Source organism: Nuphar pumila, chromosome 14, assembly GCF_984573655.1.
Source record: "Nuphar pumila chromosome 14, dmNupPumi1.hap1.1, whole genome shotgun sequence".
In the NCBI taxonomy this organism is placed as follows: Eukaryota; Viridiplantae; Streptophyta; class Magnoliopsida; order Nymphaeales; family Nymphaeaceae; genus Nuphar; species Nuphar pumila.
Window position 1 is genome coordinate 4,525,043 of NC_143262.1, and position 24,765 is coordinate 4,549,807.

Genomic DNA, 24,765 nt, shown 5'->3' on the forward strand with positions numbered 1-24,765 from the left:
AATAATGACTGCATTTGGCTTTGTCAGGTCAGCCTCAGATCATTCTCTGTTTATTAAAAAATCTTGCTTTGGAGTTGTTGTGATGGTGGTATATGTAGATGATATCATACTGAGAGGCAACAATTCCAAAGAGATTTCAGATACAAAGGCCCATCTTCAGTTGTATTTTGTTACTAAAGATCTCAATCCTCTCAGATATTTCTTGGGAATAGAAGTTTCAAGGAACCGTGAGGGTTTGGTATTGTCCCAACGAAAGTATGTTCTAGATTTACTTAAGGAAACAAGAATGCTAGGGGCTAAACCTGCAAGTATTCCTATGGACCCTAAGAGCCATATGTATGATGAGAAATCAAAATCTGTAGACAGTAGTAGCTTTCGTTCTCTTGTTGGCAAATTGTTATATGTGACAGTGACCAGACCTGACATTTCTTTAGCAGTGAGCAAGATAAGTCAATTTATGGATAAACCTAATAAGGATCACTGGCAGGCTGCTATGATGGTTCTTAGGTATTTGAAAGCCTCTCCAGGAAAAAGGGTTGTTGTTCAAACAAAATCCTTCATTAGAAGTCATTGCGTATTCGGATGCAGACTATGCTGGGTCTGTTAATGACAGAAAGTGGACAACTGATTTTTGTGTATTTTTGGGAGGAAATCTGATTACCTGGAGAAGCAAAAAGCAGACAGTAGTAACCAGGTCAAGTGTAGAATCAGAATACAGAGCTATGGCACAAACTGTTGCTGAAATGATGTGGATTAAATCAGTTCTAACTGATCTTCAAGTGAACGTGTCATGTCCTATGATAATGATGTGTGACAACATGGCTGCTACGTATATTGCCAATAATCCTGTGTTCCATGAAAGAACAAAATATATTGAAGTTGATTGTCATTATGTACGGGATTTAGTGTTAACTGGGTACATTTGTACTAAACACATATCCTCTGAATACCAAGTTGTTGATGTCTTCACGAAGCCTCTTGATAGTTCCGGTTTCCTTAGATGTTGTGACAAGCTGAGCATGATTGATATATATGCTCCAGCTTGAGGGGGAGTGTTGAGGAGTTTTAGGCGCGTGCCTAAATTATTTTAAAGAAAAGTAGTAAGGGTTAGTTTGGTTATTTCTCTTATATTTGGGTCTTATTGTAAATATGTTTATCTTGACTTATCTCTATTTAAAGAAGATTAAACCTAAACCTAATGTTAAGGAAACTTTTCTGGACGTCTAATTGCTCTTCATGCCTCACGCAACAAGTCACATACTTGAAAATAAGTAAAAGTGAGAAATTTTTAAAATGTATGCGAAAATGTATAATAAGAATGCTTAATACATTCACACGGTCCAATAATAAACAAGAACCTATAATGGGGAATATCGACATAGTCCATGAAGGAACAACATAAAGAGCCTTCAAAGAGGCAACTCATAAGAAAATATATGAATCATAATTGAGTGAGGAATTAAAAAAAACGTTGTGAGCATGTGCATATAATATCATGCAATGAAATGAATCAACACTAAAAAAGTCATTAATGATCATGCTCCAATTATACTTCAATCAAGTATATTACTAGAACTTACAGGACGAGAAAACCCCTCCCCTGCCTTGCTGTCTTTAGAAAGGAGCCTGCCGGAGGAAGGGGGGTCGCCGGTGGCCGCTACTCGGCAGACACGAGGAGAGGGGGGGTCGGGTAGAGAGAGAGTGGGAAAAGGGTGTTTCTATTTGAAACCCCTCCCCTGCCTCGTTGTCTTTAGAAAGCACGAGAGAGGCGGTGGCCTCAGGTTGGGTCCGGATCGGACCCGAATCCAAGCCTCTTTTTTTTTTTTAGGTTTTTACAACTATTGTAAGAACGGTGCGGATAGTGGTAAGTTTGACAAGTAACTGAAAATTTCAAAGTAATCAAGTCCAGCCTCTTGAGTATAACCCTTGGCCACTAAGCGAACTTTATATCGCTCGAGACTAACGTCCACACGACATTTAATCTTGTAATTCACTTACAAATGTCAACATTCTGATTTGGACCAGGTGTCCAGGTCCCATTTTGGATAAGGGCTTTAAATTCACTGGCCATGGCCTCCCGCCATCTAACATCTTTCTGGGCTTGGGAGAAGCTAGTGAGTTCACGATCCTGTTTTAGTTCTGTGAGCAGGGCTTCAGGTAATGGGTATGTGGTGAAGTAAATTTTGGGTTTTAAAGACCCGGTTTGAGACTGTGTGACCAATTGGTGTGTGCGAGGAAGAGGGGAAATGGGCTCATTGGTGTTCTGGGGTTCTGGGCTGGACAAACTGGGCGAGGCAGTAAATTTTCTTATGTGAGTGATTAACATTTGGACACATAAAAATGTCCATAAACTGGGTCAAGTGATCCTTGGTGTGCCAATCCAAGACAGATCTCCAAGTGGTGGTGGTGTGTGTACAACACTTAATGCATCATTTTATGTAATGGCAACAAATGTGAAAACATTATTTTTGGTTTATTTTCTCTTGTTTTGCATTTTAACATTGTTCTCTGTTCTTCATATCTGTGCTTTAGTATTTATCACGGTTTCTGGAACATGATTTTAAGTATTCAACTTTCATTTCCCTTCTTTTTTTATTTGCATGTTGAGTGTTCTCTTCATTTAAATATTTGGCTTTTTTTTCCAGTAGCATGTTTATTTTTATTTATCATTGACATGTGCTAAAATTCTTGATTTTTTTTTTTTGCAACAGTTGACAGATTTTGGGCTTTCAAAGGTTGGTCTCATCAACAGTACTGATGATTTATCTGGTCCAGCAGTTAATGGATCAACATTACTTGGAGAAGATGAGCCTCAACTATCTGCTTCTGAGCATGTCAAGCAAAGGGAGAGGCGGCAGATGCGCTCAGCTGTTGCTACACCTGATTATTTGGCACCTGAGATACTCCTTGGCACTGGGCACAGTAAGATATATGTGTTCACTTGAATTTATGCCTTAGTCGTTTGTCATGTTTTAGATTATGGCAGTTCAGCGATCAGTTTTAAATTGTTACCTACTTATATTCTGTGAAAGCAAGCATGCACTTTATCTTGCAGGTGCTGCTGCAGATTGGTGGTCTGTGGGTGTTATTCTTTTTGAGCTGATTGTTGGAATTCCACCATTCAATGCTGAGCATCCTCAGGTTTATTTTTTTAATTTCTGCAAGGGCTTCTTGGCTGTCAAACATCCTAAGTGCCCTATGCTTGTTATGCACCTATCTACTGCATCAATACCATATTCTAATTCTGGAATGAATACACTTGACATTTCTAAAGCACCAAATCTGTAATACTGATGATTTTTTAAGAGACTGTATTTTCAATCTTCTTGACTTGTAGACCTTCAAATGTTTTTGTCGTTACAAGCCTCCACGTTGTCATGGTTCAAGCAATGCATCATGTAAAAGAAAGAAGTTTCATGGAGAATACGGTTGAATGACATTCGTTTTATACTCATTGTTGAAATTCTGCTTGATAATCAACATTACTGTTGCATATCTGCTAGTGGATTGCTGTTAGTCTGTTTTTTGTGGATGTTAAAATATTGCAGAAAATTAAGGAAGTCGTTCTGATGGGAACAGTTGAGTTTGTAATCGCTGTGAACAATTAAAGAACAATAATCAGACTCAGCGTGAAGAGAAAGTAGGAAAGTAGAGTATCTTGCCCGAGAACTTGACGATATTCACAAGGATGACATCAGCAAGCATCCCTTTTTACAGAAAAAGGGAATAAACAAAATTGATCACAATAGTGCAGTGCAAAGATCAGCTGCTGGTTCAAATTGATGACCTCAGCTGATGCCAGCAATATAGTTTCTCTATGGAAAGATGTCTCTCTCTCTCTCTCTCTCTCTCTCTATATATATATATATATATATATATATATGGTGGTTCTTCCCCAAGATACCATACAGTGGTACACACTCCAGTTTGTATGGACCTAGCCACTAAATATAAAATCTAACCATACAGATGTGTTTAGCATCATTTATTTACTATGTTAGAAGGTTTTATAATATCTAATACACCATAAGATTCTATTTTTGAGATGGTGAAAAATCAATGGCTCACAATTCGTGAAGATAAGGTGGTTTAAAATGGTATGGAACATCATGTTTGAATCAACTTTAACACATGGGTATAGTAAATAAAACATGCTAAATCTATGTAAATCAAGTGTGTACCACACTAAGTTATAGTGGTAGTGTTACAATACTACAATAGAAGCACTCATATATATATATATATATATATATAGAGAGAGAGAGAGAGAGATGCACAGATTTATGTCTAAGCACAATCTGCACACTAATTGTAGCGATCCCAACTCATACCCCTTAAAAAGTGCGGATTTTTTAGTGAAGCAAGTGCGAGAACAATCCCAGAGACCCGAGGCCTTTACAGTTAAATACAACCACCACCACAATGAATCTTATACTCATCTTTCATACCAAACCATGATCAAACCAAACTTTATTTATTCAAATGTAAGGAGTCTGAGACATAATTAATTAAAAGTAAAAAAAAGACAAAAGGAAAGAACCACGCCGTCCAAAGAATCTGCCATGTAGTCTTGTGGTCCCCTCGTGACTCTTCTCAGAAGCAGGTCACCCCACTAGGCATCTGAGGCTGCGAAAAACACAAAAAGTAGGGTGTCAGAATCCAAAGAATCTTGCGTACAGGTCCCTCTAATGAATTAAATAAGTAAAAAGAACATAAATAAGATTTATGCAATATTTTAGAGGGACATAAATATAACACATTCATAACTCAATTAATCATTCATGCAATAGGGAAAAATCATTAAGTATGAAGAAAAATTTAATAAATAATAGGGATCACAATTTAAGCAATAAAGATATTTAACATGCATTAAGGAACATCATGCATTCATTAATATATCACAATTGAGGGAACACGTAAATATGCATGATCTAATGCATAACAGGAGTATGCATGATTTCAATGCAATGCATGCATAATTTATTATCTTCAATAAAGTTTTCTTTTATATGCATGTTCCTATTAGGATGCACACACATTTAAGTTCCATTTTTTATTACCATTGCCCGCAGATTCTCAAAACGGGTAAAATTTCCGAAGTCAAGTTAGGTTCTCAGGGTAGCTTAACACACAATTTGTATTTTATTACTAGGTTTCAAACTTAGCCCTCGATCAATATCAATAAAAAACACCATCCATCGAAACATTAGAAATCAACATATAATGTCGGGGATACCAAGGACATTAACATCCACAAGTGTCACTTTTCTTGGTATACCAAAATAACAACTGTGTCTACACACCACCCCAGGCAAAGTGGCGGACTCTCCCTAAAACTGTGGTCAGGAGAAGAACCTCAATATCGGGTTCAAGAGTAACAACAACGCACACAGAGTTTTAGTATCCTACGGTTTTTCCAAAACCGCAATATCCAAGACTCCCACTAAAGAAAGGACATCAGGAAAACATAAATTACACTTTTTTTATTTTTTTTATCTTGTTATTAATTTATCTATTTTACATTTGCAAATCAACATGCAGAATTATTAACATAAGCTTGCAAATCAACATGTCAAGCTTTTCACGAGACCACAGCCCGTGACATCATGGAACAGTGTAATAGGAACAATAATATCACATTTGATTTTTGCAATGCATTTAACAACTAAAACAAAGAGCAACACATGCTCAAAGCTCACACAACCCAGATGACCCATTTCATCATCAATGCATTCATAAGCAAAAATCATCATTTACATGCCAATATGCATTTCTTCCCCATGCTTTTCAACACACACTCATGTATGCAAAACCCTTTTGAGATGTGCATGAAATAATAAAATCCATAGGCATATGCATGAGTGCACATGTATTCAAGTTCAATGCATACTTTCATTCAATACACACACTCATAACCAATGCATGCCTTAATTCACATGTTTCATGTTGCATGCAAGCTTTCATGACATACCCATGTTTCATGTTGCGTGCAAGCTTTCATGACATACCCATTTTAATTAAACATGTGAATATTCAAGTAATGGCGCAAGTGCCAAGCACATCAAATTAAGGTATACACATGCATAGGATGGGGTCTTGCAATAATGCTTTGATTCAACATAGTGTATCTAATACTGGAAAGTAAAACATATTATTCTTTACGTGCAAAGGCTGAATATATTATGGATAGCAAATCTGGAAAAATTTTCAAGTATAACTGAAGTTTCATGAGCTAACTCAACCCTCACTTATGCACACATTTAGCATACAGTCACATATGGAACCTGTATGTATCCTTAACATGTGTTTAGAATACCTACCCTTGCAAAACTTTTAAGACTTCAAAATCCACAACACATGTTTCGTCATATATATATATATATATATATATATATATATATATATAACACATGACCCAGCCGACTGGTCGGCTGGGTCTGGCACGCAGCCAAACCCCACCCAGCCGACCCAGTCAGCTGGGGCTGACCGCCACTGTGCCACATGGCTCAGTTGACTAGGGTCGGCTGGGCCCTAACATGAAATAAAAAAAATTATTACTCTTTTTTTTTTCTGAGCAAAAGCAACCCAGCGCCCAGCCGACTGACGGTCAGCTGGGGCTCGGCTCCAGCCCAGTCGACTAGGGCTGACTGACCGCAGCATCAACAAAAGTAAGTGTTTTTTTTTTGTACATACCCAGCCGACTAGTCGGCTGGGCTCGGCTGCCCACACGGCTCGTCAAATCAGGCCAGCCGAACCTGACTTATATATATATATATATATATATATATATATATATATATATATCCCTTTCACAGTCGTACCAGATTTTTATTTAGAAAACACATGAGCATTTAAATTGCAAACCTACATGCATATATTGATTCTTTTACATCAGCTTTTGCATAAACCCATTACATGGCCTTTTATCATGAAATATGCTGTTAAACATACCGTTGTATCAGGGTAAAAAAACTGTTTTAAGATCAAAATACATCCATGCATATTTTATTCCACAATAACCTTCTAAAAGAATAGAATACATTGAGTTCCACCATGGATCCTTGAGTAAATAATCAGATTTACTCCTTATCATAGTTTTTCATCAAAAATATTGCATGGAATACAAATCCATGTCTTATTTTCTTATTCGAGTCAAAAGAGAAACCCGTACCATGAATCTAAAAAGAAGAAAACAATGGTGGAAGGACGATTGGATAAGCTTGAATCTCCCCTTCTTCTTCTTCTTCTCTCTCTCATTTCTTTCTTCCCTTTCTTTTTTTCTCTCCCTTCTCTCTTATTTTTTTTATATAATGAGTGGGAGAGGGGGTGACGCCCCCCCCCCCCTTTCTCCAGCCCTCTCTAAGAGAGTTTCCAAAAAAAGGAACTCTCTCTCCCTTTGTTTCCTAATTTTTTTGAAACGTTTTCAAATGTTGACTTTTTCACATTTGGTATTTTTTTAACTTTTCAATCTCTTTTGAAACTCTCTTTAAGTAAGAATAAAGACTCTTTTAAGTTTTAAGGAGTCCTACTCAGCCCTAAAATATAAATCTGAAATTAATATTAATTAATTAATTAAAATTATCTAAAGGCACCCAAAAATAACCAAATTAACCCAGAAGGCTTCTCGACCTTATTAAACCCCAAATTAAAGCTTTATATTAAATTTAAAGCTGGAAAAACTCGTGGGACTTGGATTTGGATTTGGATCCGGATTCAGAAATCCAAACTCATGCCCAAAACAAAAATAGATCAAGATCTGGATTAAATCCAGATTAAAGTGGGTCTTAAATAAGATCCAAATCCATAATAATTTGGATCTTATGCCTTGGATCCAATTCGCTCCAACTCCGGATCCGTTTCGACAAACTACTCAATTTTCAGAAAAATGTGATTTTCGGGTCAACCGGAACCCGAATTGAGGAAAGTAAAACAACGTTGTACTCAGAATTTCGAGATGCATCCAACGACATATAACACGAATATCAAAATCTGAATTTCGCTCGAAAATAATCCAAATTTCGCTTGAATTTAAAGGTAAAAAATAAAACTTTTTCTCACGTTTCGATTGGCTTGTTTAGACCTAGTTGATGAGACCTGGGTCAAACCCAGACTCAAAAACATCAATCTAAAATCGAGGTTCAAACGATTTTTCTCTCAGACTTTGCCAAATTTTTGAAAAAAATCTCAAAATGGCTATGTGAAAATATGCAATATTACACTAATTCTTACCAACCTTTATTTATTTTTGTTAAATTCTGACTGTACAGATATGTTCTAAATGGTTGAATTAGTGTGAACGGGCTCTTGAACTGGTTGATTCTTAAGCAGATTTTTTATAATGGTTGAAAAAACAACCGTTCACAATTTTTTAAATTTCAACGTTATAAAATCATGTTTTTCATCGAAAAAACATGAACCAAATGCTGTTTCGAGCAAATGGACCACACCTAACACATCAGTACATTTTGATTGTCGGAAAACTGTGGCTATCACTGGTGCGCTCAGGGCGTGCACACACACTCCTCTCTCTCTCTCTCTCTATATATATATATATATATATAGAGAGAGAGAGAGAGAGAGAGATAGATAGATAGATAGATAGATAGATAGATAGATAGATATAATAGAAAACCGAATTGGTCAGAGAGAGAGTCCAGCTTGATATTTTTCCATTGCGATTCCCCATGCGTAAACAAGGAGATAGCTACAGGAAAAGCAATGAGGGAAATGACCCACTTGGCCCCTTAAACCAAAATTAGGGTAATCCTTTTTTATCAAAAATATTTTTTCTACTATAAGATATGCATCATATGAAAAATTTAAGTACAAAGTACAAACTTATAGTTCGCAAGGTAATCCAAAAAAATGTATCTCTATTGTAACACAAGTCAGATATATAAGACAATTTTATACAGAAAGAAGTAGCTAGAGTTTGGCTAGCAAGAAGGCATAAGAAAAAAACAAAAAAACAAAAATCTAAACCGGTTGTAATTTCAAAACAAATATATTACACATCCTTTGGCCTTTAAAATAGATGCACAAACCAGCAACAAGATGATGCCAAGATACCTCATTTTTTTCTTTTTAACAATTCTGTCTTCCGTATCTGTTCATTTTTGCCTAATAAATTACTTATCACTTTATTTCTTCTACCATTTACTAAGCACTTCGAAATGGTTTGTTGTTAAGCCAACCTAATAATTTTCACATCTTGCATTCCAGAATTCTCTACGATTTCTTAGTCAGTCTATCAGCACAAATAATCACTTCTTGGAGAATCAACTTGTATTGTAGAAGGGAGCTTATTGAATATGTCAATGTTCTCCTTCATCTTTTCCTCTTTGAAACTCTTCGCAATGAAGCCTACACCTTGCTCAAATTCCCAATGAAACCAGACCTGAAAGAACCCTTGATGATTAGTGCTCTCTTTTCATGAGGTTGTACTCAAGCTATTCCAATCAATCAAATGAAGCTATGGAAGCTTTACTGTTTCATAAAAGAATACTATTTCAGAAATCAATAGCTACAATTCATAGATGATGAATTAATAAAAACAGGTGGAAGGGAAACATGCAATATATCCAGAAAAAAGAAGCAAAGGTCAGCCACTTTCTGTCATTCACAAACTAAAAGCGGAGTCTATGTAGGTGGGCAAATTATGTAACAAGAAGCATACAAGCAGAGCTAAAATGAAAAAATTGCAAAAAACCCACAAAAAAGAAAAATGATGAAGCAAAAAGGCTTATGGAAATGGTCTAATGTGATCCTCGAGAAGAGTAGGTATTCAAAGATCTATAAAAAAACTTCAATAATAACCCTATATGTAAAATGACCAGTAGGAGAAAAAGTAAAACTTCATATACTAGCCAAAAGAATCACATTAATTTCCTTATCAAAACTCTGATAGACAAAGCATCACAACTGCAAATAATAGAAACAAAACAATGCCACACCCTAGCAAAATGTTCAAAGAAAATGGAAAAAAGAAAAAGGAGAAAGGTTCACGTATCTATGAAAAAACTGGTTCTTATAAAAAACAAAAAAGGATGCTAAATCTGAAAATAAATTAAAAAAAGTGCCTTCTATCAATAAAAAAAACAGTCAGAAAACTATTGATAAATCCCAACTAAATTAAAAAAATGTCCCTTGAATCAATAAAAGAAAACGGTCAGAAAACTATTGATAAATCCCAACCACTATATATATAGCAAGATGTTAAAATAGTTATCAACAAGTTTTAGCAAGCATAAGATTTTTTTTTATAGGTGAACCTACAACTAGGATATAAATGATTATCAACTTTGTTGTAGTTTAAGGCTGAGATAAAATTAAGTAGAAAGTATGAGATTTCGATCTCGTATGTGTGGTTCAGCCTGCAAGAGCCTGCACAGGAAAGTGGAAAGAGAGAGAGAGAGAAAGAGAGAGATGCAGAATCGGTTGGGGCGGCACACTACATGCTCGACCTCCAAACCCTAACATTTATAAAATACAAGGAGTATACAACGAGCTTTGTAATATCAGAGATATTACAAGGATGCCATTAATGAAGATGAATTTAGCATGTGTGTTTCATTTAATATGCCATGCGTATGGATCTGGATCCAGATCCATACGCATGATATATTTTAACACCCTCCCTCAAGTTGTACGTGATTTTGGAGCATGTACAACTTGCTCTTCAATAACCAAAATTGATGTCCTGTTAACCCCTTGGTAAACAGGTCTGCCACTTGATCTTCTGTTCGAACATGACGTAGTTCTATCTCCTTCATCTCGACTTTCTGCCGTATGAAATGTTGATCAATCTCAATGTGCTTCGTTCTGCTATGCTGGATAGGATTACATGCAATGTTTATTGCGCTTTGATTGCCACATAGAAGAAATGATTGAATAATTTTCTCCCCAAGATCACTCAATAAGTGTCTAATCCATGTGGCTTCTGCCGTGCCTGCAGCCATCGATCTGTATTAAGCCTCTCTACTCGATCGTGCCACTGCCTTTTGTTTTCTGCTGCTTCAGGACACTAAATTGTGTCCAATATATACACAATATCCAGAGACAGATCGTCTCTCATCTGGATCCCCTGCCCAATTTGTGTTTGTATAAGTGATGAGTTCATGTCCTCTATGCAAATTATCGTTCTTGCGATAAACAAGTTCATCTTCTATAGTTCCTTTTAAATAGCGTAGAATGCGCTTCACAGCTTCTATATGACCCTCCGTTGGAGCATGCATAAACTGGGATACCTGATTGACAACATAAACTATATCAGGTCTGTTAAAAGTCAAGTATTGTAACATCCCCACGAGACTTCTATACGTTGTAGGGTTGACACAAAGATGCTCATCTTCAGAGCTCAGCCTTTGATGTAATACACTAGGAGTACTGACTGGTTTGCAATTTGTCATCCCGGCTCTTTCCAGAAGGTCAAGAGTGTATTTTTGTTGCATGAGTGTCAATGTGTCTTGTTGTCTGTCAACTTCCACACCAAGAAAGTACCTCAACTCCCCTAAATCTTTCATCTTGAAAGTTTTCATTAAAAACTGCTTCACGCCTTGCACATGATTATCTGAACTCCCAGTGATCACAATGTCATCAATATATATAAGAAGTATAACAATGTCTGCCTTTTGGTAAATAAAGAGTGAGTGATCCAAAGGGCATCTTCTAAAACCATAACTCTGAATTTGCATAGAGAAACTTTCAAACCAGGAACGGGAGGCCTGTTTCAGCCCATACAGAGATTTCCTTAGTTTGCACACCCAGGCAGTAGGATCCTTCTCGGCATAACCAGGAGGTTGCTCCATATACACTTCTTCCTTTAAAGTTCCATGTAAAAATGCATTTTTAACATCCATCTGGCTAAGGCTCCAACCTCGATCGACTGCTAGGGATATGATGACACGAATAATACCCATTTTGACTATCGGACTTAAAGTTTCATCGTAGTCTTCACCATATTGTTGTGTGAATTCTCGAGCAACGAGTCGTGCCTTATATATGTCAATGCTTCCTTCAGGCTTATACTTTGTTTTATAAACCCATTTTGAGCCAACTACATTCTTTCCTTTTGGTCGAGGGACTATTTCCCAAGTCTGACATTCATGAAGAGCTTCCATTTCTTCATTCATAGCTTCAGTCCAATGACGGGATTGAAGAGCTTGATTAAAACAAGTGGGTTCATCCTGTTTTGTGAGCTGAGACATAAACAACTGGAAATCAAGGGAGAAGGTCTCATAACTCACCCATCGTTGAATAGGATGCTTAATGCGTGACGGCCTTTGAGCCGGATCATTGGTGATGCTTTCCACATTCCTCGGCTCTGTATTTTTGTCCCGTCTAGTGTATATCTGCCCAGAGAAGCGTTCTACTGGGGGTGGTTCAACTGAAGACTCAACTGGAGATAATTCAACATGCATATGTGAGTCATTCAACTCCCTACTCAAGCCGAAGGAAGGACAATTTGTCTGACATGTTTCTCCTGTATTAGCAAAAAGATTTGCGCTCATCCAAGGATCATATACTTCTAATTCTCGAGATAGCAACGCTGCAGAGTCATTGACCTGAAAATTTTGTTTGTCGAAAACAACATTTCTGGAGGTCCTAATACGTTTTGTAGTAGGATCATAGCATCGATAACCTTTGTACTCATCTGCATACCCAACAAATCTGCACTTGACAGCCTTGTCCTGAAACTTATTTCGTAGAGATGAATCAACATGTACGTAGCATACACAACAAAAAACACGCAGCTCATCGTAAGAGGGATGTTGCCCGAATAAAGTATAATAGAGAGATTTTCGATCCAAAAGTGTCATAAGAAGACGATTTATGATATGAACAGATGTGTGAAAAACTTCTGTCCAGAGACTAACGGGCACATTGCTATCATGTAACATGCTCATCGCGCTCTCTACAATATGCCTGTGTTTCCTCTCTGCAACCCCATTTTGTTGAGGAGTATGAGGGCAAGAAACCAGTCGACTTATTCCTTTATCCCGAAGAAAGGCAATAAACTCGTTCGATGAATACTCTCCTCCACCATCACATTGTAAATGCACAATATCACAAGCAAACTTTGTTTTGACCATCGAATGGAATTCCCGAAATATTTGAAAAACTTCATGCTTGTGTTTTAAGAAATATATCCATGTTTTACGGGAATAAGAATCAATAAAGATAACATAGTAACGGCTGCCAGAAAGAGAGGAATAGGTGTGGGTCCCTAAACATCAGAACAAATAATCTCAAATGGCTTTGAAGCTCTTTTATTTATAATATGAAAAGGAAGAACATGACTTTTGCAGAGTTCGCATGAAGAACATTTATTATTATTATAAAAAAATCAACATAAACTAGACTCTCGAAGGAGACCATCAGATACAAGGTTTTCAACGAAACCCCGACTACAATGTCCCAAATGACTATGCCAAGTATCTGACTTATTACAATGAGATGAATTAAAAACTTCCAATGAAGGGAAAAACAAAGACTCTGAAGTTGAAGACACTGAAGAATGCTTGGACGACTTCAACTGGAGAACTGGGACTGAAGACGAAGACACTGAAGGAATCTCCTTGAAGACGTACATGTTTCCTTGTCGCTCTCCCTTAGCGAACGTCTCCTTCGTTCGTAGATCCTTAACATAAACAGAAGAGAGAGTAAATTCGACGGAAGAATTCATATCGTCAACAAGTTTAGCTACAAAAACAATGTTCTTTTTAATATTAGGAGCAAGAAGGACATTAGACAAGTGAAGTGAGGACTTTGATATAGGGATATGTGCACTGCCAGTATGACTAATGGAGTGATAAGTTCCATCTCCCGTAACTATACTACCTTTTTCAAAATAAGGCAATAAGTGAGATAACTTACCCGCATTACCCGTAACATGTTTGGCGGCACCTGAATCAACATACCATTCGCCTTGTTCATTTTACTTGATCGCCATCTGTGACAATGCTGATAACAAAAGTTGTTGCACATTTGTGGATGACCCTTTTGTGTCCACAGTAGTAGCTGATTTATTCTCAATTTTGTTTATTTTTCCTCTATTCTGTAGATTAAACCAACAATCAACTTTCACATGTCCTCTTTTGTTACATAAAAAACAAGTGGGCACTCTCCTCTGATTCCCTGTATTAAAAACAATTGAAATATTAGGTGTAGGCAAGATACCACGTCCTCCCTGCCCAAAACGTTCGCGGCCTCTGCCTCCTTGATGCCCTCCATTCCCTCGTCCAAAACCTACAGAAGTGTTCATGGCCAAAACTGAATGAGGACGAGCTGATTCATTTCCTTCTGCCTTTTGTTTCATAATCATCTTATGCTGGAGAAGTTTCGCTTGAAGGTTGTCAAAAGTGGGCAATCATGACCCAATCCATTGAGAAGTTGTTGAACTTTATCTTTATCTGCAATAGCACTTCCAATAACCGCCAATTGATCAGTAATACTCTTCAAGCGGCCTATGTATTCCATGACTGTCATGGATCCTTTCTTCAAACTTTGAAATTCATTTTTTAAGTACATAACTCGAGCTTCTGATATCTGAGAATATGTCTGAGACAGCTTACTCCACAGATCCGCCGCAGTGCAATCATCTGAAAGAGTAACCAACACTTCTTGAGAGAGTGTTGACGTAATATAAGCAACCAAAGACTGATCCCGCTTCCTCCAAGCTGTATACTCTGGATTCTTAATAGAAATGGTAATTGTGTCACCCTTCTCATCCTTGGTTTCCTGCATGAGAAGGCGTGGTGGTATAGGAACTAAACCATCCAGATGGTCATCGAGATCCTGACTACGTATAAAAGGAAGGATTTGCCTCTTCCAAGTCAAAAAAATTAGAATGAGTAAGTTTTTCTGTAATGAGCTGACTCAAGAAATTTGCAGAGGGACCGGATGACGATGAGTAATCCATATCAATGGGACAATGAATAAGCAAACAAAACGAATGGAAAGAAACAAACAGGTTTGAGATCACTTAATCAATAAGTAATTTTTCCTTTTTTTTTTTTGCAGTTCAAAATCGAGATTGTAAACAGTTACAATCTGCCTGTAGGCGTTGCACAGGGGACACTAAAATAGCAATAAAGGAAAATTTCTGAAATCAAAGAATTTCTGGAATCAAGGAATGAATGAAACTGACAGACATTAAAAGTTCTGGAAATCAAAGAATGAATAAAAAAAAAATCTGGAATCAAAGACGTTAAAGAGTGGAAATCAAAAAGATTGCTATCACGTTAAAGAGTGAAATTTCTGGAAATAGAAAGAATGAGTAGCATACGTTAAAGAGATTGTGATCACGTTAAAATTTCTGGAAATCGAGAACTAGCAGAATAGAAAAAAAATGGTGACTACAACCAAAAATTGAATCAAACAGGCTACAATCAGTCGTTTGTGGCTGCAGTCAGAGAGGAGAATGAAAAGGGGAAAAGGGGAAAATGAAAAAGGTAAAAGTTTGGGAGAGGAAGACAAGCCAAAACCTGTGATCTCGCTGAACACAATCCTAATAGTATTCCGCAACCAGGGAAAGCTCTGATACCATATGAGATTTCGATCTCGTATGTGTGGTTCAGCCTGCAAGAGCCTGCACAGGAAAGTAGAGAGAGAGAGAGAGAGAGAGAGAGAGAGAGAGAGAGAGAGAGAGAGATGCAGAATCGGCTGGGGCGGCACACTACATGCTCGACCTCCAAACCCTAACATTTATAAAATACAAGGAGTATACAACGAGCCTTGTAATATCAGAGATATTACAAGGATGCCATTAATGAAGATGAATTTAGCATGTGTGTTTCATTTAATATGCCATGCGTATGGATCTGGATCCAGATCCATACGCATGATATATTTTAACAGAAAGATCTCTCTATAGGTATTTATAAGGATGATTAAGCAAGATCACACAACTTTGAGTAATCAAGTACGTCATTTGTAGATACCACATTTTAGCTAAAAGCACGTTCTTCCTTAGCATAACCCTTTTTAGTTTAGAAGAAAGTGAAAAATGGCTAAATTTACCCATTTTTCAAGAAAATCTTCTGATGGGTTTTCACCATTTCCTTCCATCAAGAATTGGAGATGCACATAAGATAGATGAAAGATTTACAAAGCAACACACCACTACTACAACGTTTCACCACATATTGGAGATTAAAGAGAAGAAAAGTACTTGAGATTCATCTATATATCGAAAAATAAAAACCCTAACTGAGCATATCAATAATTCATAATAGATATTGAAGTACAAACAACATTATAATAAGACTGAACAATCAGAACCTGCTGAATGCATTTGGAAAAACATTCTCAACTTTGCATTTTAGTGGAAATGCAACTAAATGAAAACCAAACATGACAACACACACTACTGACACTCACCGGATTACTTAAATCACTAACTAATACATGATTTAGAAATAACTTATTTCATTGGACCACAAATCTTCTCAGTTTGCACATCTGGGCCTTCCACCATGCATAAGGAGAACTAGGTGCGAACAGCCCTGCAATCTTTTGAGAAAAAGACAGATTCATTGGTTTTCAATGGCTTCCCAATAGAAATTTTCACAAAATTGTTTGATGCAATAAGAGTGAAGTTGAAATAAAGAAATCCCATCATGATAAATACTTGAGATATAGGAACGAGTGCCCATGAATAGCTGATGAAGGAGAGCTGAATTTCAATGGCTCTCCAATATAGAAATTATCATGAAAATTTCTGAAGCAATGAGTGAAGTTGAAATAAAGGGAGCACATCATGATAAATACCTGAGGTATAAAAATGAGTGCCCATGAATAGCCAATGAAGGAGAGCTAGCAGATCACAACGAAAATGAGATGAACATGATTTTGCGAGGGAGAAAAGATGGGATCAAAGAAAGCTTACGGTCATGTCATTTTCCTTTCTCCAACGGCTCCTCCTTTTCTGTTGGGACAACTACACAACTCGGTCAACAGATGATTCCTTCATCGACACATATCATGCTACCAATATTCAAGCACATGATGTTCTACTCTGTATCTTTTAACACCTCTGCAATGAAGGCAACACACTCTCCCTATCAGTATTTAAGAAACCTAGATTAATGAAGTCCATAACTCAAAATTAGAAAAAGAAGTTATCCAGGACCGTCCAACCACAGCAAACCATGACAAGCCAGCAAACCAGTTGGATCACCGATGAGTGACCGAACACATCAAAGACATATGAAAAGTAAGATGACATTGCTCCTCCGAGCCTTCATTGTCGTTCTCTTCCTCCCTTCCCTCTACATGCAGTTCCTATGCTTCCACCACCACAAAGGTGCCATCAATGCTTCACCATCGCTATAACTCATCCACCACCAGCACGCCCCCGTCCTCATCTCCCTCGGCTACCAGAGGCTCACCTTTGTCATCCCTTCACTCTCTGATTCCCTCTTCTACGGTTGGTAGTGGTACAACCTCTACATCATTCTCAAGCAACACATCACTTCACCATCAACCTCTTCAAGCTCAAACCTAGAGCAGTCCTGGAGAGAGAGAGAGAGAGAGAGAGAGAGAGAGAGAGAGAGAGAGAGAGAGAGAGAGACCTTGTGTACCAGGGTGACTAGGTGAGATTGATGTGAAGATAGAGAAAAAGACATCATCCAGCTAACCTTGCGAACAATAGATGTGACCACTCAAGCAGGCTTAAAAAAATACACAGCAAGGCCAAAAAAAAATGTGAAAATTACTACATACCACATCCGTAGAGGAGACCCTTAAAAATGGCTTGTGATATATAAAAAAAATACAAATGCTACAAATTCCTTAATACTACCCTTTAAAATGACAACTCACATAGGTCTTAATTCTCATGATGAAATACTCACAAAAGCAGCAAAATTACCATGTTGCCATAGCAACATAACTAAAAACACACACCCTTCACTTAAATTACTGTCACACCACCCGTGTTACACCCCTCAAAATATGATAAATGTCAACAAAACTCAGAACGACGGGACTACCTAACATAAACATGTCATTTTAAAAAAGATTGCAAAGAACCATTTTTGTCCTATGATTGCCCCCTTCCTTTCTTAAGAAATATATATATATATATATATATATATATATATATATATATATATATATATATATATTTCTTAAAGAAAGGAAGCCCAGGCGGACTAGTTGGTTCCTCAATTAATTTTTTTTTTAAAATACACAAAATATGTAAACAAAATGCCAAAATTAATAACAAACAAGTATACAACATAGAATCAATCAACAATAAGCAATTGACAAAACACAATATGACATCGAAAAACAATTATATTAAATAACCTACTCAAAAAAATTAACAATAAATGAACAATTTGATAAACAAACCATACAACTAACAATGTGAATGAACAATATACAAAAAATAAAATCATGTATACAAAAAAATAACAACAATAGACATAATATAAGCAATAGACAAATAAGAAGAAAAAATGAACAATTGAATAAACAAACCATGCAATTGATACCCTGCTCAAAAAAATTAAGAATAAATGAACAATTGAATAACCAAACCATACAACTAACAATGTATATGAGCAATATAAAAAAATAAAAATAGTGTGTACAAAAAAATTTAACAATAGACATAAACTAAGCAATAGACATATAAGAAGAAGAAACAAACAATTGAATAAACAAACCATGCAACTGAGAACTGAAAATGTAAATAAAAGGCAACTACATAATTTAAACACAATTAAAGCCCTAATAATATTAAATTCACATCCAAGTCATACTAAAATGTCATGAGTCATAACTAAACTATTGAGAGTTCATGATAACTAAAAACATCACATTTAACCAATGTCTTATATGCTAATCTTCATCTCTAAACTATATATAAATTACATAATCTTCATCTCAGAAACAGTCAAACAAATTATATCTAAATTACACACACACACACACACACACACACACATATATATATATATATATATATATGAAACAAAGATTATAATAACTGAAATGCAATATAATTAACAGGAAGAAGAAGAAAAAAAATGAAAAGGGAAGGAAAAATAGGAAGAAGAAAAAAAGAAAATGGAAGGAAAAAAAGGAAGAGGAAGGTAAAACATAAAGAAGAAGAAAAATGAAAAGGGAAGGAAAAACAGGAAGAAAAAAAAAAGAGGAAGGAAAAACAAGAAGAAAAAAAAAGAGGAAGGAAAAACAAGAAGAAAAAAAGGAAAACCAGGAAGAAGAAAAAAGAAAAAAAGAAAAGCGAAGGAAAAAAAAGGGGGGGAAGAGAAGAGGAAAACCCGAGAGAGCGAGAGTGAGAACCCGAGAAAGAGAGAAATTGAGTGAGAGACAGAGAGAGTGAGAGAAAAAGAGGGAGAAACAGAGAGAGACAGATGAGTGTAGAGAGAGAACCTGAGAGAGAGAGAGGAGCATACCTTCTTGCTGCAAAAAAACCGAGAGAGTGAGCGAGAGAAAGAGAGAGAAACAAAGAGAGGAGGATACGATATGTCGTACACCGTACCTCTTCTTGTTCTTCTTTCTGAAAAAAATGGAGAGTGAGAACTAGAGAGAGGAGAATGTCATACCTCCTCCTCTTCTTCTTCTTGCAAAAAACCCAAAGAGAGAGAGAGAGCACGAAATGGCTAGAGGGGGAAAATGGAAGGGTGAGAGAAGGAAAGAGAGTGAAAATGGGCCCTCTTACCCCTTTTATACCACTCTTTGGTCAACCAAAGGAAAAAAAAGTGGACAAAACTAGGCTTCAAGCCTAGGCGGTAAAGTGTGGCCTCACCGCCCAAACCCCGTCACTCAGGCGGTGGGGCTGCGCCTAGGCGCCGCCTTTGACAACTAAGTGTATGTGTGTGTGTGTGTGTGTGTGTGTGTGTGTGTGTGTGTGTGTTTTCCTTTTTTTCTAAGGAACCAGCCACGATCTAAAAAACAAAACATAAAAGGACTTGAAAAAGAAATGATTTTGTTGCAGCAATGCATGAAATAAAAAGTTTAGAGAAGAACACCAATAAGGAAATATAGCTTAGGTCCAGATAAAGTGATAGGATTGTGGAATATCATACTAGAATTTTCACTTAAAGTTACTCTATGGCTTGCCAAGTAAATACCTAAATTTCTTTGAATAGTTTTTGTTGTTTTCCTGAATTCATTACTTTAAGCCATCTTAGTCTTTCGGGTTATATTATTACATCCTATTTAGAAAGAAAATCATTTGTCTCAAATTTATCTAAGGCTTTTTTCTTGGGGGGACACCTGAAAAGCTTAGGTTGTTTCATTTAGTGTTTTGTAAGCTGTTTCACATAATTGATATGAGAAACCTAGAAGATATGTTGCATTTGTCAAAGGCATCTGTCGGCTTCTTGTTTTAAACATCTGTTTTACTACTATTAAATTTTTGAGTTCTTCAAAAAACTGCTGTCAGAAATACCATCGTTAAGTGAAATTTTTGAAATGTTCAATCATATTAACTATTCTTATTGGTTGTGCAGACCATTTTTGACAACATACTTAATCGCAACATTCCGTGGCCACAGATACCTGAGGAGATGAGTCATGAAGCACAGGACCTGATTGACAAGTAAACCTTAGGAGGGTCTTTGTTTCATTTAGTTATGTTTCATCAACTGTTCTATTTGTAATGGGTTCTGCTAGCATGATCTAAATTTTTTTAATTTTAGTTAACGTGCTATGGATTAGTTAAATAGAATAAACTGCCCTTGAAAATTAGCATCTGGAATGGAGTTCCAGTTCTGTATGCTGGACTCGCATGTCAGATCTTCTTGACTAATGTGGGTTCATTCATTGTCTATAATAAGATGTAATGGAGTAGGATACCTAATCGTTGGAATTGGCAAGCAGGAAATAGAAATGACAAACAAATAGGGGAAAAAAGGCAAAGCAACAGCATTGTATGTGCATGTAAAAAGTAAGAGGAATTTGAGAAAGAAAGAGAACATAAGAATATAGAGATTTAAATGCATTCAATACTCGTATATCTCATCTAAGTTCTATGTTTCTACATTTTTTACTATGTATGAATCTGTAAGCTGGGACAGGATCTGTGGACATTTTTTTATTTGGTTAAACCAGGAGATAGTTTTGGGATGAAGGCGTAGTTGTTGTTGTAAACCAGGGGATACTTTAGTATACAATATCTTGAAACATCATGCCTATCTCTATTCGGTTTACAACTTTACAATCAAGTATGACAGCCCTTGGGGAGCTCCACATAGCTGGGTGGCAGGGTGCCTGACTGCTTGTGGCACGAGCCATTGGCAATCAGAAAAGTTATAGATGTGCTCTTTTGTGCCATAGCACTTGAATGAAAAGTCCAGCCTCTGGACACCAAAATTTCAGAATTTATGATATTTTGTTCAAGAAAATAAATTCATCTGAATTTCAGATTGAACTTTCTTTGCTATGTTTCTCAGTTGGCTATGTTTTGTTTGAAATCTTGAGAAGCATATGAGGAACCTTGAAACTGGGCTACTTTTCTCGTGTTAGTATGCCTTCAAGAATTGTCTCATTAATTTTTCAGAATCCCAGAAGACAGAAGCCTAAATCCTTGGACATAATAAACTGGAATTCTGGTAGTAGCCTGTGATGACCTTAATTTATGCGTTGTAAATTTGTAAATGCTTTTTGAATAGTACATTGAAAATTCTTTCAAGTTTTACAGGCAAAGGCCTGTATCCAGAGTACATGTGATGATGCAGCTGACTGCACACTTTGATATCGGTGTGTCTTTTTCTTTTATTTTTTGTATGAGTCTGTCCTTTTATTGATTGGAAAATTAGGATCATCTGCTGCTTCACAACTGTTTATACGATTTAGTTGGCACTAAAGCTGGTTAGCCCATTTGAACTATTTGATTTTCTGGTGTAGCAGGACATGAAATAGTGTGTCCCGGTAGTAGGTGCTATTGTAGCCGTGTTTATTAAGATGTAATTGTTTATAGCTTTTTCTTTCTAAGGCACATTTATTCTTCATATCACAGATTGTTAAGAGAAGATCCTGGACAGAGACTTGGAGCCAAAGGAGCAGAAGAGGTTTCCTGTTTTTCTTCTAATTGCTTATCTCTGAACTAAAATTCTTAAGGACCGACACATTAAAAAATTATTCTTGTAGAATCCTCTTTTATTGATCTAGACTAGATTTATAAATGTTTCAATGCTCATTCCAGTGGATACAGTGCGGCAATAGGGCTGTCAACGGGTTTGATTCAAGTAGGCTACCACCAATCCGATCTGCTTTGACTGGATTGGTGCATTGTAAATTACATATGACATACTGGATCAGGTTTGAATTTCCACTATAGGGATTCAATCTATTCTGAACCCACGTGAAAATGTGGCAGAGTTGGTTTTATCAGATTAGAATTGTTCCAAAGTCGACTTGAATCTGTCCCATTGGCAGAGACTTTGCCCGACTCTCTGGCATTGTCGCCTGAGTGGTCCATATCCAAAGACAGTTTTAGTTTGCCTATCAATGGAATTTATGCTGGAAGAGGCCTCTTGTATTTTCAGGTGAAACAACATGTTTTTTTCAAGGACATCAACTGGGACGCGCTCGCCAGACAGAAGGTATGTCACATTTAAATGAATATTCTATGCCAGAAAGCTTGAGCAGTGTGTCCACATTCCCATGAATAGTAGCTTGTAACCAATCTTAAAACTGCTTCTGGTTTTAGGCAGCATTTGTTCCAGCTTCAGATGGTGCCTTTGATACAAGCTACTTCACCAGTCGTTACTCGTGGCATCCATCTGATGACCACGTGTATGCAACAAATGAATTTGGGGACACCTCTGACACCGGAAGTATTAGTCGCAGCAGCAGTTCCATGAGCAATCAACATGATGAATTGGTATGTTATGAAAGCAGAATCATTTTTTGCTGTCAAGCACTATGTCCATGTAGGTCTCTCTTTCCATTTGGCTTCTTTTATCCTGTTGTAAATAGGGTGATGATTGTGGAGGTCTCGCTGAGTTTGAATCGGGATCATCAGTAAATTACTCCTTCAGTAATTTCTCATTTAAGGTATGCGCAAAATTTAGGTTTATCATCTTTTAAAGGCCTTTTACTCTCTCCATGTCTCTCCTCCGTGGCATTTTCCTTCCTGAAAGAAAATCAGTCTGATGTGATTTGTAGGAGCACAAAAATTAGGATCTGGTGCTAATCCATACTTCAGCATCTGACATGGTACTGTTGGCTTTTAACTGGGGCTCCGTGAGGGCTTGGGTGTCAGTGACCCCACCCAGGGTTTATTTCGCAGGGGGATGGGCCCATTAAGTGACCCGGTTCTCGACGAGGGTTCCTCGTCATCAGAAAAAAAAAAGACATGGTACTGTTGGCTTAACAAGGTTTGATGCTCTGCAAAAACTAATGTTTCTCAAGAAAATAATTATATCAATCCTTCCAGAGCGCTTTATTCCAGCTCTTCTCAAATTCTTAATCAAACTTGTGTTCCCCAAGGGGAATGAGATGGGGCATTGTGAAATGGGTTGGTGCTTTGCCTATTATATCCGCTTGGCTTAACGAAGTGATTTGCCACTTCTAAAGCTAATAACTAGATTGTGTTCATACTATTTCATTGTTTTATCTTTTCAATGTGATTATTACATCTTTTGGTTTTCTTTGTCTGCTCCACATTTTTAAAGGCTTCATGTTGCTGTTTGGCTTCATTACATCTATTTGTTCTTCTAGTGACCTTGGGCATCTTTTCAGTACATCTAATTGTTTTTCATCGATGTTCAGAATTTATCTCAGCTTGCGTCAATCAATTACGATTTGCTTACCAAGGGGTGGAAGGATGAAATGCCTACAAACTCTGACACATAAATGCCCACAAAAGTATGACAAAGCTTCCAATTAACAAATCAATCAGAACATTGTGGTGTTCTTCCCTGTAAATATTGTACATGTATGAGCTCAATCAGAATGTTTTCATTCCAATGATTTCAAGAGCTCTCATTTTTATCCTTATGCTCATCTGGCTTTGCTGTTTTGCAGATACACAAAGTTTGAGCAAATTCCAGGATGTGCTCTTCTGGTTCGGCCGCTGCTCCATTCCGGAGCTCCAGTTTTAGTCATGAGTTAATTTGATGGCTAGTTGTGCGATTATTTAGATTGAAGCCCTTAAGCCTTTGGATTGAGTGCTATGTAAATCAATGCGACTAAAGAAATATAGGTGTAAGGAATTCCATCCACTGTAACAAAATAACTGAATTAGTGTAACTTGTATGTAGCATTTTCCAGGTCGGAAAAAAGGCAAAAAAGTTTTCAGAAACTTCTTGCTTGTGTTATTACTGGATTTGCAATCTCAAATACACCCCAAAAAAAAGGTTGCACGGGTAGAGAGAGAGAGTTCTTACATACAGTAAACTCACATGTCGGATATGCATTTTATGTAGTATATAATGCACAATTGCTTTGGGAGTTTTTTTTTCTTTTCAATGACAAGCAGGGGGAATTCCGGGATTAGGTTAGGATAGTTCTACTGGTCTAGTAATATATATATATATATATATATATATATATATATATATATATATATATAGAGAGAGAGAGAGAGAGAGAGAGAGAGAGAGATGAGTAACTAGAATAAGAGAACTAGAAAATTAGAAATATGGGCATTTCTACTTTTGCAAATCCAACCATGTGGATGTGCTTGGGATGGTGAATTTGCTAGGAATCAACCATTGGATCATGTATTTTCGATGAAAAAATGTGATTTTTGAGTGCTTGAATATTTATGAAGATCATGAGCCA

The 24,765-nt window shown here is 36.8% G+C and overlaps 1 protein-coding gene across 6 annotated transcripts in view; it reads left to right on the top strand.

The window, feature by feature from the left end:
- The window catches only part of LOC149816137 (putative serine/threonine protein kinase IREH1), a 41,886-nt gene extending 17,603 nt beyond the window's left edge, over positions 1 to 24,283 (top strand). For 2 of the 6 annotated variants that reach the window (XM_089986569.1, XM_089986570.1), the window contains 9 exons: positions 2,712 to 2,922; positions 3,056 to 3,141; positions 20,487 to 20,575; positions 21,995 to 22,046; positions 22,524 to 22,580; positions 22,688 to 22,861; positions 22,957 to 23,034; positions 23,752 to 23,917; positions 24,007 to 24,283. In XM_089986569.1, coding sequence (XP_089842695.1) covers positions 2,712 to 2,922; positions 3,056 to 3,141; positions 20,487 to 20,575; positions 21,995 to 22,046; positions 22,524 to 22,580; positions 22,688 to 22,861; positions 22,957 to 23,034; positions 23,752 to 23,835 — 831 coding nt within the window. In that variant the 3' untranslated portion in view covers positions 23,836 to 23,917; positions 24,007 to 24,283. Of the gene's footprint in view, positions 1 to 2,711; positions 2,923 to 3,055; positions 3,142 to 20,486; positions 20,853 to 21,676; positions 21,736 to 21,994; positions 22,047 to 22,523; positions 22,581 to 22,687; positions 22,862 to 22,956; positions 23,035 to 23,145; positions 23,358 to 23,751; positions 23,918 to 24,006 lie in introns of those variants that run through there. The other 4 variants (XM_089986568.1, XM_089986571.1, XM_089986572.1 and 1 more) reach the window with 4 other exon arrangements.
- Positions 24,284 to 24,765: the final 482 nt, after the last annotated feature.